At 62.5% G+C, this 18,768-nt stretch overlaps 1 protein-coding gene across 1 annotated transcript in view; it reads right to left on the bottom strand.

The window, feature by feature from the left end:
- The window catches only part of NKD2 (NKD inhibitor of Wnt signaling pathway 2), a 28,178-nt gene extending 9,749 nt beyond the window's left edge, over nt 1-18,429 (bottom strand). Inside the window, exons 1-2 of the mRNA XM_087868012.1 lie at nt 18,285-18,429; nt 17,887-17,966 (exon numbers count right to left, since the gene is read on the bottom strand). Coding sequence (XP_087724138.1) covers nt 17,887-17,966; nt 18,285-18,429 — 225 coding nt within the window. The remainder of the gene's footprint in view (nt 1-17,886; nt 17,967-18,284) is intronic.
- Between the last annotated feature and the right edge of the window lie 339 nt (nt 18,430-18,768).

An 18,768-nucleotide genomic window follows, 5' to 3' on the forward strand; every position in this document is an offset into this window, starting at 1 on the left:
TACTCCTGCCCAGAAACCTGCTCTGTGTGTTGAGTCCAGGGGAGCAAGAGCAAGGAGCCAAGGACATCCCGTTGTGTCCCCGCAGAGCGCTGGGCTGCAGGCACCCGGTGGAGCACGCGCCTCCCTCCCTCCACCACTAGGGAACCACCCCTGCCCGCCCTGCTCTGAACTGCCCCTTCTTTTGCATTAAAACGCAGAGAGACCCACTCAGTGGGTTCACTGCTCCCTTGTGACCTGGAGCCCCTGGGACCCCTAGGGTCCTGGAAATAGGGTCCTGTTCCTTGAATGTAAGGGGCAGGCCTGGGAGAGGAGGTGGACTGGAGGTGGGGCAGGGAGTCCAGGCAGGGGTGGGGGGAGGGGGAGAGATGGGGAGGAGGGGGAGCAGGGGGAGAAACCCCAGGCAGGTGTTGCTGGCCATTTTCCAGAACCAAGTGCTCTCGACACAGCAGCCCCTGGGGCCTCCCAGACCCTCAGGGGAGGACGGCCCTCTAACACAGACGCCTCCAGAAGCTGCATTTCACCAAGTCCCCATGAAGTTGGGGGACGGTGCTCCCGGGTTCACAGGGTGCCTTCCAGGGCCCGACCACCTGCGGCCCAGCATCCCGCCACCTCGGCCCTCACCGCGCGGGCTTCCGACGGGCCTGCCAGGGTTTCTGACCTTCAGGAACCAGCCTAACCTCCCCTCCCTGTCATGACACGTGCGGGAGGTGGCTCTGCGTGACACATGGCGTGGCTGCGTGGCACGGAGCCACGACAACCACCGGCCCTCGGCTTCTGCAGTCAACACTGACTGACCAGCGCCGAAACTCCCAGAAGCAAAGCCCGCGGCATCGGGAGCCCCCAGGACAAGCTCTGCCGGGGCCGGTCCTGCCAGCGGTGGCAGCCCTGGGTGCCGGGTGCAGGGTGCCGGGCGCCCCGTGTTGGGTAGAGGCCGGCACAGGGAGCCGCGGGCAGGAGACGGTGGAGTGACGGGGCAGGTGAGGGCCTGTAGGTCTTAGAAAGGAGGCCGTGGGCTGCAGAGGAGAGGCCCAGCATGGGGGTCCCCTACATGGTCCCCGGCAGGCTTGTGCTGCAGGTGGCCAAGGCCACTCTGGGGCAGTCTGGGGAGTGTCTGGGCTCCTGCTCGGGTTGTTGGGGGGCAGGACATGGGGTGGGACTGATGTGGGGTGAGAGGTGGGGAGTTTGGGGTCAGAATGCAGAACTGGACCTTGTGGGGAAAGGCAAAGAGCAAGGCCGGGGTCCCCCAGAGGAGTAAGGACAAGCACCAGGGCCGGCAGGGTCAAGGGGCAAGAGCGCAGGGCCGGGGCAGGAGGCAGGAAGGGGGCGGGCGGGGGCTGTGGGTGTAGGGAGGGACTACAGGGGCCAGTGCTTCCAAGGCTCTTCCAAAGAGAAGAAGCCCCGCTCCTGCCTGCCAGGAATCCACACGGTTTCCAAAGGCCACCGGATTGGAGGTCTGGGGACGCGTCTGCCCCCAAGTGTCTAAGGACATCGAGGTAGGACTCCTTGCAGGGTCTGTTTTGACCAGAAACACCCGCGATGGAGGAGGAGGCCGCCGTCAGATGGAGTTTGACTCGGAGGTGACCTGCCAGCGCGTCTGTCTGGAATCTGGAATCGCCATGCCAGCTTTGAAGTGAGCAGCGCTCTTTCCACGGCTAAACACTTGCAGATGTGACCACGCGGTGTGACGGGCTTGATGGCTCTGACACATGTGTGCTGGGCCCCTCAGGCCCCGCGCGGCCGCCCCAGGGCTGCCGGGCTCCGGAGGCGGCGGCCCGGGATCAAGGACCCCGAGACCACAGCTGCCCCGGGGAGGCAGGCAGGCAGGCTTCCCGCAGGAGTGTAGACGGTTTCCGGTGCTTGCTTCCAAAATTACAAGGCTTCGAGCTCCGCAAGGGGCCCTTCCGGATTTTGTCCGTCAGTGCTTCTTGGTTAGGACTGTTTAATCAGACTTTATAATCACCAAATTTGGAGTTTATGTCTAGAAACGCAGTAATTTGGGGATCAAAGGATCTCCTGAAATAAACACGTCTGTGTCTTCACACGCCAGCGCTCTGCTGGAACTTACGTCCCCGGTGAGGTCAGGCAGCAAAAGGACTGCCTCCGCTTGTCTTCTCCCCAACGCGCTTTGCCATACTTCCGCTTGTGTTATTAAGAGAAGATATGGAGTGTATTACACACCCACTTACCCTGGTCTCTGGAGATTAACAGCACCCACTCCCCCCCAGAACACCCTGACCCCTGAGACAGTCCCCAAGGACCCCACATGTGGACCTTGCTGGGGGACGGCTGCCCACTGTGCAGCAGGAATGGCAGAAAACCCGCACCACGGGGGTCGGGAGCGCCCACGCGGGACCCGCGTGGTAGACAGGCCAGCAGCCCACCCAAGCCCATCAACGTGAACTAGTGACGCGTGTCTCCCCGGGGGGAGACCCAGGCCGGCTGCCGGAGGAATACCTCCCCCTAAGACGTTAGGGAAGACGTCCTCACCGCAGTCAGCGAGAAGCCGGGTGCAGGCACCTGGGTGTCAGGACGCCCCCGCCCCCCAGACAGGTATTGTGGTGCATGTGAGCTGCAGGGAGCGACGTCACGAAGAGAAGCTGCAAGACGGCCAGCCCCAGGCTGTATGCGTGTTGCCCACGTCCACGCCCCTCCCAGTCCCCGACCTCATTCAGGAGGACGGCAGGCGGCTGGGGGCAGCGGTGACGTTTTCAGCACAGACGATACATGCATGTGAGAGTACACACGTGTGATTGTATCCCGTCTGCACACACACATGGCACAGGTATGCATGTGCACACACCATACACACAGCACACGTGCAGACATGGGTGCACACGGCACATGCACACATGCAGGCGTGGGTGCACACAGCACACACACACATGCAGATATGGTGCACACGGCACATGCCCACGTGCAGACGCAGGTACACGCACACGCACACATGCAGACACGGTGCACACGGCACATGCACACGTGCAGACGCAGGTACACACACACACGCACACATGCAGACACCGTGCACACAGCAAATGCACACGTGCAGATGCAGGTACACATGCACACATGCTGACATGGTGCACACAGCACATGCACACATGCAGGTGTGGGTGCATGCACACGTGCAGACGCGGGTGCACACAGCACACGTTTCTACCCCCAGGTAATTGAAAAGGGACCATAAATATGCCAGAAACGTCTTCGGTGACTTCGGGCCTCAGCACACTGGAGCTGTTTTCTGTTCAGCATGAAATGTTAGAGAACCCTTCTGCAGCTCATGGGCAGACTTGGTTTTCTTCTCCCAAACATGCCTGCTACTGTTTTGATCTTCAGAGTTAATGATTCATGATTCCACGGAAGAAGGAAAACCAAGGGTGACTGACCTTCCAGACCCTGCTGCTGTCCTCTGAGCTTACTGGCCACAGAGGCCACAGCGGCCACAGAACACAAACAGGACCCCCGTCCCCCAAACGCCCAGGCCGTTGCCTCCCCCCACCCATCCTGTGCCGACGAGGTGTCAGGTGCAGACCCTAAATCCAGCTCCCCTCCCTCTGAATCTCCCACGGGAACCCCCCAGGCTTCTCTTTTCATTTGTATTAAAGCCTCATGTTTCCATTTCAGAGGGAGACTAATTCCAAAGTTTGGAAAAGAACCCATGCATTTTAAGTTCGTTTTTTGGGGTGTTTGTCTTAATTTAGAAGGCTCCGTTTGTTACCACACAGCACATGCGCTAAGTGGAGATATTCAGGCTGGAGAGGTTGAAAGGCTCGGCTCTGGTTACAGCCCCAGGACCCCGAGGACTGAGCTACCCTGGGATAGGTGACTTTGAAAGCACCTTCTTAGCACCATGCGGGACCAGCGGTGTGCGACCCCCACACGGCTCTGCGGTTGCTGCTGGACGCTCCTGAGCTCACTGGGGAGCGGGCGCCCCGCCAGACCGTGCCCCTCCTGCACCCTCCCGCCCCTCCCACGCTTGGAGGAAACCTGCACGCATCTTCCTTAAGCAAGGATCTCGACTCAGAAAGGAAACTGTCGGTGCCCAGGCCGAGCGCTGAGTGCAGGACGCACACGCCTGCAGCCTCTCCGGTCGTTTGGAAGATGACAGAGCCCGGTGACTCCCAGGGTGAAGACAGATGGATCCTGCAGGGAGGCCTGGTCACCCTGCCCTTTGACCCGGACGGCCCCCCTGACCCTGCCTGGCTTCCCGGTGCCCCCTCGGCCCCGTAGGCGCTCATGCGATTGCCCGCTGCCTCCCCCAGCCCATGGGCAGGGCTGGTGCACTGTAGGGCAGGTGGGCCTGCTGGCTGGAGCTCAGGCTCTGGGGGTCTACCCACCTGGCTGGGTCCCGGCGGCACGGCTCCACGCAGTGTGGCTCTGGGCAAATCGCCTGGCCCCACTGTGCCTTGGTTTCCTCCGCAGGGAAGGGGAGACGAGCGTTGTGAGGAGTCCTCCTGACTGCCCACTGTGGCAAACAGTCCGCGGTCCCGTCAGCGGACGAGGCAGGGGCTGCAGGGCAGGCTTCAGCTCCCTGCCCCCCGCTCTCCTGCCACAAGATGTAACAATCTCTTTCCTCTGGCTCCTATGATTTTTCTCCTTATTACTGCTTTCGGCAACGTGATTGTCACCCACACATCCTGACGTGGTTTTCTTTATCTGCTCGGAATGCATGCAGTGTCTTGGGTCTGTGGTGTGGAGTTTTTATCAGATTTGAAAACTTGGGCTTTATTTCCTCAAATACGTGTTGGCTCCCTGTCTTCTACCCTCTCAGGGGCCGACAGGTGCTGGCGCTGTCCCTCGGCCTCTGGCGCCCCACGCACATGGCGCTGTCAGGTCCGTCCTCTCTGGGCTCCGTCCCGGGCCACCTGCAGGGCCGTGGCTCCGGGGTCACTAACCTCTGCCCACTGCGCCCACCTGCCTGCAGACCCATCATGTCCTGCTACTTCCGAAGCTGTGTTTTCACGTCTAGAACTTGCATTTATGTTTTCTTCCATCTTCTCGCACTTCCCGCCTCCCTGTGACTTCTCCTTCCTTCCCAAACACGTGCGGCGTGTTTCTAATCATGGTTTTAACGTTTTTGAGGGCTACTCCCACCCTCTCCATCATGGTTCAGTCTGTTTTGATAGATTTTCTTCAGGTCATGGGTCACGATTTCTCAATTGTTTTCATGTCTGAATAATTTTGCTTGTATGCTGGACATTTCAATCTTCCGTGGTTGGGGCTGGATTTTGTCATATAGAGCATTGTATTTCGTGGTGGTGTGCGGTTTTTTGGACTGGGGCTGCTTTTATGCTTCTTTAGGGCAGGGCTGGGGCAGCTCTGGCCCAGGCAGTCGGCCCCACCCCTGAGGTGAAGCCCTCCGAGGACCCTGCCTCGTCGTGCAGGCCGATGGGAGTGGAGTGCCCACCCTCTCTAGACCCCAGGAGTTGGGGTGTCTATGCGTTTCTAGGGGCTCCTTCCCAACTTCTCATCTGTGTGCAGATCAGCCCCACCATGGACCTGCGGGGACCCCTGCCCTGGCCCCCACTCTCTAGGCAGCCGCTCTTCTCCAGCGGCTCCCGAGACCCTGAGAGGTGTCCCTCCTTCCATACTGTGGCCTGGGAACTTTAAGCCGCCTTCGACCTCTGAGGGATCATCGTCTGAACATCGTGGTGTCACATACATGGTCCAGACTTCGTGCTGTGTGAGGCGGTTGAGGGGGGCAGACCTGGTCCCTCCATCTTGGCCAGATTAGCCCCTCTGGCCAGCCCAGTTCCCAGGCATGCACGGCCGTCCGCACTGATGCCTGTGGCATCGGGACCTGGGTGTCTCCGGTCAGCAGACCCGTGCACAGCCTTCCCTCCTCGTCCACAAGCTCAGGCACTTCTAACTCTACAAGGGACGTTTTTATGTGAGGACGTGGAAAGAGCTCTGACACCAAAATGTTGACTGATCCAGATTCCCTCCGTGTTCCTGCACATGGGATCCACCGTGGACCACGGCCCAGGGTCCCCATGGCTTTAACTTGCAGTGTGAGATGGATTTCTCTCGGGATGAGGCCGTGGAAATCGCCTTCTCCCCTTTGCTGAACACGAAAAAGCGTGGTGCTGGCTGGGGAGAGAGGACAGCCGTGCATCCGGACTCCCGTTCACGTTCCTTCCAGGAGGCAAGGTGCGCATCCTCCCGACGGTTCTGACTACGTGCTGCGCGCCTCACCAAGAGACAAGAAACGCCAGTGCGAGCGATCTCATATGCCTCTTGCATCTGCAAGGATTCCCGACAACTTAAAAAGCAAAGCCCTCAGCACACTCAGAGGCAAGGAGGGGCGCGTACACCCCTGCGACGCACTCTCTGCACCGATTTGGCTGACGTTTCCTTAAAACACAGGAAAACCACCTTCTCCAACTCCAGCTGCAGAGGAAGGACACACGGGGGTTTGCTACACTTCCGATGGAGCCGTGCTGTCCACGTGGCAGCCACAGCCACATGTGGCTATTTAAATGTAAATTTATTAAAATGGAACCACATTAGAAATCCGTTTCTGTTGCATCAGCCGTGTTTCAAGAACAGATGTGGCCGGCAGTGACCCTGCGGGCAGTGGGGACACACACCATGCCCCATTCTACTGGAGGGCATCCAGGCCCGTGCCCCCAACTACAGATGGGGAAACTGAGGCCTCAAGCCATGCAGTGACTTGCCAGGGCCACGGGGAGAGCCAGCGGGACTCTGGCCCACCCAGCCATCCGGCCTCCAGCTCATGGGACGGTGTCTTGCAACGGCCACATGAGCTCCCTTGGGCTGGGGCGAGGCGGCCCCCACGCCCCCAGCTCTTGGCCACACTGAAGGTGAGCCCCAGGAGGCTTCCACATCCGGAGGCCCTGACGTCTGACCTGCCACGTGGCTGGGAGTCGCCTGCTATTGGCCGCGGCACACTGACGCTGACCTCAGTGCCCTCAGCAGGGCAGCTGTCCGGACCTGCACGGCACCCTCCCTGGATGCCCGGGAGGCAGGCGCCTGGCCCCACCCTCCTCCTGAGCTGCGGCTCACATCCTGGCTCCGTAGTGTTTGGATTTTTCGAGTCAACTGTGGTACGGGCCGTGCAAGCTGGGCAAGGCAGGGGCCAGAAGGTGCTGGACAAGAGACCCCAGGTGCCCACGGGAGGGCTGGTCCACGGCCGCGGAGAGTAGGAAGGGCGTCCACAGGGCGGCCCCACGCTCTGCCCGCCCAGGCCCTGCCGGTCCACAGGCACTCTACGCCAGCAGGCGTGGCCAGCGTGCCCGGCTAGCAGAGCAGTGTGGTGTGGCCTGAATGCCTTGCAGGTGGCCTCGTGGCAGAGGCTCACCCCCAGCCCCCACCAGGGAAAGAGGTTTTCACCTGCAAACAAGCAAACGGGATTGCCAAAGAGCCAATGATGCCGACGCACGCACAGCTGCCAAAGTGTCCAGAAACCTAACGAGGGACACGCGTGCCCTCGCCAGGGGCACCTGTGGTTTCCGTCGCTGCCGTGGTCCCCACATGACAGCGAGCAGAACGATGCTCCCAGCCCTCGCCACGCCGCAGCAGGACGAGACAGATCTGGGACCTCCGGTAGCCGTCTGGAGCACTGCCATCCAGGGGAGGTCCCCGCCGTTCCACGGGAACGGCGCGTGCGTGCACACGGTAAAGACGGACACAGGCTGGCTGGGGCCCGACCTGGGCCAGTCAAGGCCCTAGCCTGCAGACAGACAGCTTTCAGCCGCTCCTATGCAAGGAGCGAGGGGGGCCGTTAACATCCCGCCCCCCGCCCCGGACCTCGCACAGGAAGCCTGTGGCTGGCACATATCACCCCGCAGAGCAGCTTTCGTCTGGCACTCTCGTGGGGTTGGCTTCCAGCAGTTTACCCCGTTTCTGGGAATTTATCAAAACAAGCGTAGCTGTATTAAGATGTTTCTGGAAACCCTATTCCGATTCTGGAAAACCAGGCTTCAGGATTCCTGGGCAAATGAAGGCCAGTCCTGGAGTCCCCCCCAGAGCAAAGAGGGTCACTCCACGCCTGTGTGCCTCCACTGGGCAAGGCTCTGCAGAGCGGGAGGGGCCTGGAAGGTTCTGCCCACGGAGGCTTGCGGCCAAGTGCAGAGAGGGAGTGGGTCGAGCAGCCCAGGATGAGTGGTGGAGGATCCCGTCCCACCAGGAGGGGGCCCTGGTGAGCGCAGAGTGGGCTGGGAGGTGGCAGGGACCCCGGGAGGTACGCAGGGCCCATGGAACCTCAGAAACCCAGCTGCGGCTGGGCGGCGGGGGGGGGGGGGGGGGGGATGACAACCAGTTGGGTATTGGGAAGATGGATTAAATGGGCAGGTGGGAGGGCAGGGGTTTGAAACAGACAGGGGGAGATGGTCTCAGGGAGCAGCCAGAGGCCCCCTTGACAGCTGACATCCACAGGCATGGCTAGGCCGGAAGCCATACATGAAACCCACAGAGTGGGACAGCAGGGAGGCAGGAGGCCAGGTGGGGGGGGGGGTCAATGGCTACACTTGGACTCCTGGGGGAGCAGGGCAGTTCCAAGTGGAGAGATGCACTCACCTGGCCATGTGGGCAGCAAAGGGGCAGAGGCCCAGTGAGAAGCCTGCACTTGTGGGAATGGGCACGGCTTGGCCAAGTCCAAGAGGTTCTCGACCTTGGATGGTCCAAGGGGCTGGCGGAGCTGCTGAGTGATGGGGGTGGCAGGGAGGCCGGGGTGGCCAGACCGTTGTCCTGGGCAGACGAGCGTGTGGGTCCAGGGCTGGGGAGACGGCTCAGGAGTTTAGTCATGGCATGACCCTGGTGGACAAGACCAGTGGGCCGAGGGACAGGTGCTGGGTCACGTGAGGCCGACACCGATGCCTGGTGTAGCTACCAAGGGAGGAGGAGTTCCCTGAGGAGTGGATGGGACTGGGGATAGGGTGCTGGTCAGACAGGCCAGGTGTCCAAGATGGAACTACGGGCATGATCCTGCTCCCCAACACTGAGCGTGAAACCCTGACTTCACCTGCAGGAGGCGAAGAATGTGCTGGAATGTGCCATGTATTAGCCTATGGCCGACATCTTGTGTCTGGAGAGAGGTCAGTGTTACCTGCAACCCACCCTTGACACCTGGGCTGGCCTACCCCAGGCACTGCAGGCACCAAGGCTGTCTGCACAGCAGGTGGGGAGCAGGTGTGCGATGGGGCGCAGGTGGGGGCTGGGAGCAGGCGGGGAACAGGTGCAGGGGCTGGGAGCAGATGAGGGATGGGGGAGCAGGTTGGGGTGGGGAGCAGGTGTGGGGGGGAGCGGGAGAGGGGCTGGGAGCAGGTGCAGAGACAAGGGAGCAGGTGGGGGGCGGGGAGCAGGTGCAGAGACAAGGGAGTAGGTGGGGAGCTGGCAGCGGGTGGGGAGCAGGTGTGGGGGAGCAGGTGAGGGGCAGGGGAGCAGGTTCAGGGACAAGGGAGAAGGTGGGAGGCTGGGAGCAGGTGGGGGCGGGGAGCAGGTGGGGGGCTGGGAGCAGGTGTGGAGGTGGGGAGCAGGTGGAGGTGGGGCACCTTCAAGGGAGGCTGCAGGCAGCGGGCTGCAGACCAGAGTGTGAGGAGAGGAGCTTCTGCGGGGTGCTGGACGGTGGGGAGGTGCCAGGAGGAGGGCCAGGCTGCCCGGGCCCTGGAGGACAGGGAAGGAAGGACTGTGTGCTGCTTCAGGGGGTCCTTCTGGAGAGTCAGGCTGAGGTAGAGAGAAGGTAAAGAGAGCTGCACCGGGCCTCCCCTGTTCCTGAGCTTCTGTAAGAGGCCAAGTCCCAGAAGGACAGAGACATGGGACCTGAGACCCATGGTTACAGGAAGGCCGAAGCCTGGGGAGGTCCTGCCACGGCGGCAGGGGTGCGGGGACACAAAGGCTGGCAGCCTCACCATCCCGAGCACGGAGGGCAGGGAGGGTCGCTAGGTCCTGGCCGCGCTCTGAATTCACATCCTCGGAGACGCCGGACAGCTGTGCGAACGTCATCTCCAGGTTCAGTTCTGTGTTAAAACACACCGTGCTTTCTCCCTTCTCTGATTTTGGAGCTCAAAACTAGTCTTCCTTGGAAGACAATGCAGAACGAAAGGAAAACAGATCCTTCCTGTTCCGGCTGCCACGGGCTGCCTCTTGCCCTGAGCAAACTCCAGCTAGCACAGCAAGGGGGATGGAAGGGACTCAGTCTGAGAGGAGTCAGTGGGGCCCCGGAGGCTGCTGGGACGTGGGTGGGGTCCCTGTGAGGCCCTGCATCCCGTCTCCCCCAGGCTTCTCTGCAGAGACACAGCCCCAGCGAGGGTCCTGACAAAAGCCACTGCTCTGCTCGAACATGTCATGGTCACACACGGCGCAGCGTCCAGAGCAAGGAAGGATGGCTCCCACCTCGAGGGAAATTTGACAAGGCGGGCTCAGAGCAACCCCACACGCCAGGCACTGCACAAGTGCACCTGGGTCAAGTTGCACAAATTAGGCAGAACATAGTCTGCAAAGGTGCACGGTCTCTCTGGGGAGCACCAGCCCAGCACCTGGGAGGGAAAGGAGTGGGAGGACCCAAAGGTCCAGGCAGGGATCTTAAAGGCCTCCAGAGAGGTGACATGTGAGTAGACACCTGAAGGAGGGGAGGCAGTGAGCTGAGCTGTGGGGACAGGCTTCCAGGCAGAGGGCAGCACATGCAAAGGCCCTGGGGCAGGACCAGGATGGAGGCAGACACAGAGTGGGTGCCACTGAGCAGGTTCAGAGGTGAGACGCAGGTGAGGGGGGTAGCCTCCCAGACCTTCACTGAGGAGGTGCTGGCATCAGCCCTGTGTCCCAAAGGCCCCCTCAGCTCCAAGGCAGGGGAGGAGGGTGGAGGAGGTCTGACGGGAGGGGAGGGGAGGGGGTGGGGAGTGGGTCACAGCGGAAGGGGGTGGAAATGGCCGATTCTGGCCCCAGCATCAAGAGCCGGAGTTGAGGGGTTCCGGAGGAAGGGGGTGTGGGTGGGACAGGCAAGGGACAGAGGGCCTGACGCTAACGTGGAGAAGTGGATGCGCGTGCATCTTGCAGGTGGTCTGGGCAGAAGGCCTCCTGAGTATGTGGGGACCTTGATGCACGGCTGCCGAGCAGCGCCCTTCAGAATCTGCCCAGCGCAGGGGTGGCCCCGGTCTGCGGGGGACTCCTGAGGCTTCTCCCGTCAAGCTGGATAACTCAGTACCCTGAAACCGGTCCTGAGCTCATCACAGCTGTTCCAGGAGCAAGGCTGCTGTGTCACGATCCTGCCCCCAACAGGCTCCCCGGGAGGGGCCCCTGCCAGCCATCCTCCCTCCCGGGTTGGCCACGGAAGAACACTAAAGCTGACCAGATGGGGGCCAACCACGATGGGGAGCCAAATGGGGATTTGGGGAGCACGGCCGTTGTGCTCCCTGCAGCGGAGAACTCATCCTGACTCCGGCGCTTGTTTGCACGCACAGCTTAGCAGCACCGAGCTTCCCCTAGCGGAGCGTGCGGACGTGCAGGTGCGTTCTGGGATCGGCAGACGCTGGACTCAAGCTACTCCAGCTGTCGCTTGGTGGGGACGTGCTTGGGGCGGCCTCAGAGCGAGGCCCTCCGCTGACGTGTCGGTGGGCAGGCCGCCCCATTCTCCACGGAGAGCTTTGCAGCTTTCGTCCCTTGAGGCCACACGATGCAGAGCACAGGGCTTTCAGCCTCTGCAAGTCCCGGGGGCGGACCGGGCTGAATCGTGCCTCCCACATCCCACACCTCCCCGGAAGCTTGAACGAGGCCTTATTTGGAAGTGGGGTCTTTGCACGTGTGATCGGTTAGAATGGGTGGTGCTGGCTTCGGGCAGACCCTAACCAGTGGCTGGTGTCCTTGTAAGAAGAGGAGGAGACGGACACACGGACACGGGAAGAGGCCTCGTGTAGACCCAGGCCGAGATCGGGCAGGTGCGGCCACAAGCCCAGGGGCTGGAAGAGACAGGGAAGCAGCCTCCTCCAGAGCCATCAGGGAGAGCACAGCCCTGCGGACGCCTTGATTCAGGCTTGTGGCCTCTAGAGTCTTGATGGAATAAATGTCTGTGGTTGTAGGCCATGCGGTGCATGCAACACAGGTAGCCGGAGGCTGCTCTCTGTGTGGTTATCCTCAAATACCTAATTCCATGGCATTCCCAGCATGTGCTTACACTATTTAGCTATTGATCAACTCCAGAAAGATGTACCGCCAAACGTATGGGGGCCTGGTGTGCATACAAGGGTCCAGCTTCCTTCAGGGAGAATCACCCAAACCCTCCTGGTGGGGACAGGGAAGGATCTGTCCCAAACTTCATCCGGGGACCCGGGGATGCTACAATGGTGGCTGGCCCCTCAGACCCAGAGGACACTGCACCCCAAGATGGTCAGGGTCAGCCGGCCAACCTCTCACAAACACTGGGAAGAAAAGAACAGGAGAGGGAGTGGAGGGGCAGGAGGAGCCGAGGGGGTCTTCCCTGAGAAGAACAGGGCAGCCAGACCCAGCCGGACACGTGAGTGGGAAGCCCAGCTGCTCGGCGCCCCACAGCACAAGGGAAGAAACCGCGTGTCCTAGCAGCAGACCCCTCTCTGGGCCCAGCTTGCCCCACAAGACCCTGTCCCCGGCTGACACCGGCTCAGGGACGCTGGCCCAGCCAGCCCCACGGCCTCCCCAGCACGGCTGCATCCAACAGCAGGGCAGCAGGTCCCCACCGACCCGACACCCGGAGTTTACGCAGGCTCTGGTGTTGGGCTTATGCCCCCGTGAAAGTCAACGAGGTCTGGCGGGTGCTGGTTTGTGAAGAGTGAGGTTCTAACCAGCAACCCCCCCGGAGCTCTTCCAGCCGCGGGCCTCCGGCAGAATGAAGGAGCGACAGGCGATGGGGCTACTTGGATGCCCACCCGCGAGCGCACAGCGGCTCACCACGCCCGTGACGGGGCTGGTGACGTCAGGCCTGCTCTGCCTCCAGAAGCCGCGGGTTCACGAGCAGCAAGGTGGCTGTATGGGCAGCGGCCACAGAGGCCTCTGCAGTGGCGGGTCCTTCGCTCTGTGTGCAAGAGACTCCGGGACGGTGTTCCCAGAGCGCGGATGCTTGGTGCTTTTACGCACCTGTCCCGACCGTGTCAGCGCTTCTCTGAAGCTGCCCCGAGCGTGCCCGTGGACGTGGGGGCTCCAGGCTCCCGAAAGCCGCCGCCGTGTGAGAACACAGGCTTCACACGCCCGAGTGTCCCCAGGGTGGAGGGCTGCACACGCTGCCTCCAACAGCTTCCTGGGAGCTTCTTCAGAGACCAGCATCTCAGTCATGACCACTGTCCTGGCACAGGGGGAGGCTCCGGTGAGCAGCCTCTGGCCCCGCCACGGCCCCGCCAGGCCCCGCCACGGCCCCGCCATGGTCCCGCCAGGCCCCGCCACTGCCCCGCCACGATCCCACTACAGCCCCGCCAGGCCCCACCACTGCCCCACCATGACCCTGCCACGGCCCCGCCACAGCCCCGCCAGGCCTCATCACGGCCCCACCAGGCCCCACTAGGTCCCGCCATGGCCCCACCACGGCCCCACTATGGCCCTGCCACAGCCCCGCCATGGCCAACACAGGTGGGTCCTCTGCCCCAGCCCCGAGGCTGGCGTGCTGGTTGCAGCCTCGCCTGATCCACCCCAGAGTCCTCGCCACACAGCACAAGGATGCCCGCAGTCGAGCACACGAGAAGTGGGCACACACACTGCCCCCCAGCGGCCAAGTGGCCCACAACAGCCCCACTGCCCTGCACAGGTGCCTGGCGGGAGTGGACACTGCATTCACGGTGTCTGGCCCTTCCATGTGTCCCTCAGCCCCTCCAGAGTGTCTGATGCTGCTGGCTGCATGCCACAGACCACCCCACCACCCAGGGGATGGTTATGTGGGCCTGGTGGAGCTCCCTGTCCTTAAGAGTCCTGCCTGCAGACTGTATCCATCCACACTTCCAAGCCGGGACATGGGGCAAACTTCAGCCACTGAACCGCTAGAGGCCACTCAGAGCTGCCAGCTCCTGCACAGGGTCCTAGTGGCTCCTCAGACGTGGACTGGCTGGGATCACTGGCTCATCCTTAGGGAGAATGTGGCCCTGGGGGGGATTTGCAACTTCAGAAGCACAGGTAGGGGTGACGGGCTGATGTCACCCGACCTTGGGGAGGCGTTCCCTGGTGCTCAGCGAAGCCTGGGTCCCAGGATGACTACCGTTGGTGCCCCTGGGCCTCTGCACATCTGCGCCGCCGTGCCACACGGCAGGGCCACGTCTGAAGACCCAGCCACGGTGCTAGAACCCAAGGCCCAGGCACACGGTGAGCACGCAAAGGAAAGCAGAGGGCTCCTGGCCTTGATGTCAGACACCCCATACAGGCCAGGTCTCCAGGAGGTCACAGCATCGCCAGGGCATAGGTCACGGAAGACCCAAGCCTGTGGAGCCCTGTCACCTGTCCCACTGAAAGTCATACAGGCCACCCCGCTCCTTCCACGAGGCCCACGGCCCATGCAATGGCCCAATGGCATCCACACGCTAGTCTCGGGACACATGCTGTCCCTCTCAAGTGTGTCCAGTGCGCGGTTTACTCCCCACACCGAGCTCTCTGTGTGGGAAGAATTTCCCAGGAATTTCTAGAAGAAGCCACAGTCACTCCACTAACGGAGACATGCAAGTCCCACTGCTGCCATGGCCTCTGGCCCCGTGGTGAGCAGGTGAGCAGGTGAGTGGCGGCTCACTGGCTGCTGGGCGGGAGAAGGGTGAAGCCTGTGGCAGGGACCTGCCGGGTCCCAGGCCCTGGCGACTGGTTCCGGGGAGCGCTCACCAGGAAGACATCACACCGTGCCACAGGGACAGAGCTGAGCCCCCAGGTTTCAGACGAACGCATGCCTGTGGTTAAGATGAAGTGTGCCGTGAGCCAGACGGCCTGTCCTGGGGTGGGGAGAGACGGACACATGCGTGTGGAACCGGCATGTGTGTCCTTGGGGCTGAGGTCTGCTCGAGATGGGCAGAGTCCTAGGGGCTCGACAGCCACATCCCTCGAGGCCGTCTCAAGGGTCCCACGCAGCAGCCTTGGCCACGACTCCAGCGGAGTCTCGATTAAAATGCTGCCTCTAGGGCTCCGGAGCTCCAGAGTCAGGTGGAACTGTCCCCGTTTCGCTCACTTCATGGAAATTTGTTCATTTGCAAAAGAATTTTAATTGTTAGTGGTGATTCCTGCCCTCTGAACTTTTCCTGCCAACCTCCGGGAGCATTACAGAAACTACAGACTGCAGGGAGGCGGTGAGCAACTGTGCAGAGAGAAGGGCACGTTTCCGGGACGGAGCTGTCCCCCCGGCAACCACGACCCTGCTGACCGCTGGCCATCCCCACCTCCGACCACGACCCTGCTGACCGCTGACTGTCCCCACCTGTAACCACGACCCTGCTGACCACTCACTGTCCCCACCTGCTGACCACTGCCCGTCCCCACCTGTAACCACAACCACCTGTAAGCAGACTCTGCTGCCCTCATTCCTCATAACTGTCATGCATGCACGACCTCAGTTACTCCCCTTCCGAGATCCTCTGTGCTGCACCTGCCAGCATCCCACACTACCCCTGGCACAGCCCTGGCCCTCCTGGGGGCACTTGGCAAGGAAGTGATGCAGGTCCTGCCAAGATGAAACGGCAGCATTTCCCAGAATCGGCATTCTGGACGTCGAAGCAGGCAGCCCACCTGCCTAGGAAATGCTAATATCGATCAGTGTTTCCGACGTGCGCCAAGCAGGCACCAGGAGCCAGCATCGCTGCCAAAACCAACCTCATTTCCTTTGTTTGGGGGGAAGAGGAGGACAGGTACAGCAGGTGGACACACACTTAATTTCCATGAGGTCATTGGGCAGCACAGGGCACCAGCGTCTGCACGAAGACACAGCAGACCGTGTCCCTCCCCGCTGTGCCTCAACTTCCAGGCTGGACACCGCCTCCAAGGACACAGCTTGGGACCCCATGCACAGAGAAGGCTACAGGACGCCTGGCCAGAAGCAGGAGGGACGTACGACCCAACCCCCAGTGTCCCCAACTGAGCAATTTCCTGGGGCAGAACCGGAGCAGGGGTGTTGGGGCAGAGCTCGAGCTGGGCAAGAACCGCCCCAGAGTTGCTCCGTGCCGTGGCGGTGGCAAGGACCCGTGTGCCTCCATGCCAGAGTGCGGTGAACCCAGGCTGGGAGGTCAACGCCAGCCTGGTGCCTGGCCAGAGGCTCGCAGCCCCGCAGCCGAATGTGGGAGATACAGTAAAGTCATGCTGCTGTCTTCCAGCGAAAATGCGTTTAACAAAAGGGGCATCCTGTGCTCTGAGACTGGGCTCCCTCTGCACCTTGGTGTGAAAAGCACCTTGCTTCCACGTCAGCTTGGGCTACTCAGATGGCACAGGCTGGGGGGCTTAGGGACACAGCTATCTATCTCACAGTCTGGAGGCTGGAAGCCCGAGACCAAGGTGAGGGCAGATTCTGTGTCTGTGAGGCCCCTTCCGATTCTTAGATGGGTGTTCCTGAGCATCCTCCATGGCAGACGGAACAGGGACCCACCTCTCTAGGCCTCTTGTAAGGGCACCGACCCTGCCATCGGCGCCCCGCCCTCATGCCCGGATCACCTCCCAAAGCCCCCACCTCCCCACACCATCACCTAAGGGGTGAGATTGCAACATAAGAATTTTGGAGGAACATAAACATTCAGACCGTTGCAGGGGACAAAACAGAAAGGGAACAACCCAAGCCACACCCCACCCGACTCTCAAAAATGTCCCGAGACTGGCATCCGTCAGCCTGAAACACCGTTCCGGCCCCAGCTGCAGACGCAGGCCTATGGGGCTGGCACTGCCTCGAATGTCACCGCCAGGCTCTCATCAAGTGAGCGCCCTCGCCCAGACACCGCCAAGGACTGAGAGCACAGTGCCAGGCCCGTGCCCACATGCCCAGAGGAAGGCCCCAGGCCTGAGCACCGTGTGAATGCACACGCAGATGACTGGTCACACACGAAACTGAGCCCTTAACCCCATCCCCTTATCGACACGCCCCCTCTCTCTGGCAAAGGAAACAGAAAAGAGGGAGAGAGGGACCTGAGCTGCTCCCTGGCCCGTCCTGCCCCGGTCCCCCGCACACGGGAGCACACGTCCAGCCAACATTACTACAGGGTACCCAGAAAATGCCTTAAAAAGTACTTCTTACCTTCCCGGGTGTGCACGGAAACGTCACTCCCAGAAAGCGGGACCCGTAACTCTACCATGTGTTCATTTTGGGGCATAACGGACCCCTTCTCAGGGTGCTGCACAAGTGTCTGCAGACACACTTAGCCTTTCTCTTTAGCAACCGGCCAGAACAAACGTCCTTCTAAAAAGGGAGTGGACATCCCGGTGAGCTGGGACACTGCCTGCGGTGGGCTTCGGGGGGGGGGGTGCTGGCAGGACTGAGCAGGGGTCTCAGCCATCCACACAGATCCAGTTCACACGGATGCCGATAACTGGGTAAGGACCCCCTGGTACCCCAGGCCGGGCTGTTCTCTGCTTCTAGACCCATCACCTTTCAAACCCACTCTCAGGGTCACCGGGGTCCTCAGCCAGACACCGCAGCACCTGCAGCCTGGGCCCCTCGGCTGTCCCATCTGGAGCCCGCCTGCAAGCCAGTGATCACCCAGCCCGCAGATGGGAGGCGTGGTGGCCTCAAAGCCCAGCCATCTCTACACTGGAAGCCAGTGACCCTCACACATGGATGGCCAATGCCCTCCCCTCCAACGCCTCCAGTCTGGGAGCCTGAGGCTTGCTGCACAAGAGCCCAGGTGCAGAGAGAGAGGCTGGGGAGGAACAGGCTGCGGCCCAGCTGCCATCACCCTGGCGTGCCCTCTCGCCCACCCCGCCAGGGGTCACGACCCTGACGCCCGCCTCCCTGGCCCACAGGCCTACCTGCTTGCTGCCCATGCTTCGCTCTGCCTCCTCCGTGCCTTTGCGGCCACTCGCGAACGCGGACACCACGAAGCTGTCCCCTGCGGCCCCGCGAGCAGACGCGCGGGAAACGAGGCACGGAGGAAGAAGGAGACGCGCCGTCAGCCCCAGGCGCTGCCTGAGCCGCATCCCGCCCGCCCGACGCGCCCACCCCGGCTCCGCGCGCCCCGGGCTCAGGGCTCAGGGCTCAGGCCCGGGGCTGGGCTGGGGTCCAGGTGGGGGGACGCGCACGCTCCCGGAGACCCCGCGACATCGTCCCCACACCCCGCGGGCTCGAGGGCGGGACGCGCGCCAGGCTCCGGGCTCGGGGTCCTGGCCGGTGGCAGTCCCGCGCCCCGGCCGCCGCCCGGCGCGCTCACCTTCGGGGCTCTCTCTCCGCTGGGGGGCTGCGGCGGCTGCGGCGCGGCCGGGGCGCGCGGGGGAGGGAGGGGACAGTGAGTGGCCGCGCCCGCCCGCCGCCCGCCGCGCCCGCGTCTCACCGTGCTTGGACTGACACTTCCCCATGCCGCCGGGGGCCCCGGCGCCCGCGCACCCGGCGCCGCGCTCAGGGGCGGGTCGGGGCTCCGGCGCCGGGGCCGGGCGTCCGCGGGGGTCGCATGTCGGGGGAACCGGGAGGCTGGGCGCGCCGGCGCAGCGGCAGGGACGCGGGTGAGCTCCGCCACGGCGGCGGCAGCGGCGGTCCGACTCCCTCTGAGCGCGCGCGCCCGCTCCCGGGCTTTAAGCGCGGCCCCCGCAGCGCCCCCCGCGGCCGCCGCCCGCAGCGCACCGGGCCCGTGGACCCGCCCGCCTGCCGCACCAGCCCCGGGCCCGAGGCCGCCCGGGAGCCCTCGGGGATGCGGGGTG

Source organism: Ursus americanus, chromosome 15 (genome assembly GCF_024610735.1).
Source record: "Ursus americanus isolate L20-20 chromosome 15, mUrsAme1.1.p, whole genome shotgun sequence".
Lineage (NCBI taxonomy): Eukaryota > Metazoa > Chordata > Mammalia > Carnivora > Ursidae > Ursus > Ursus americanus.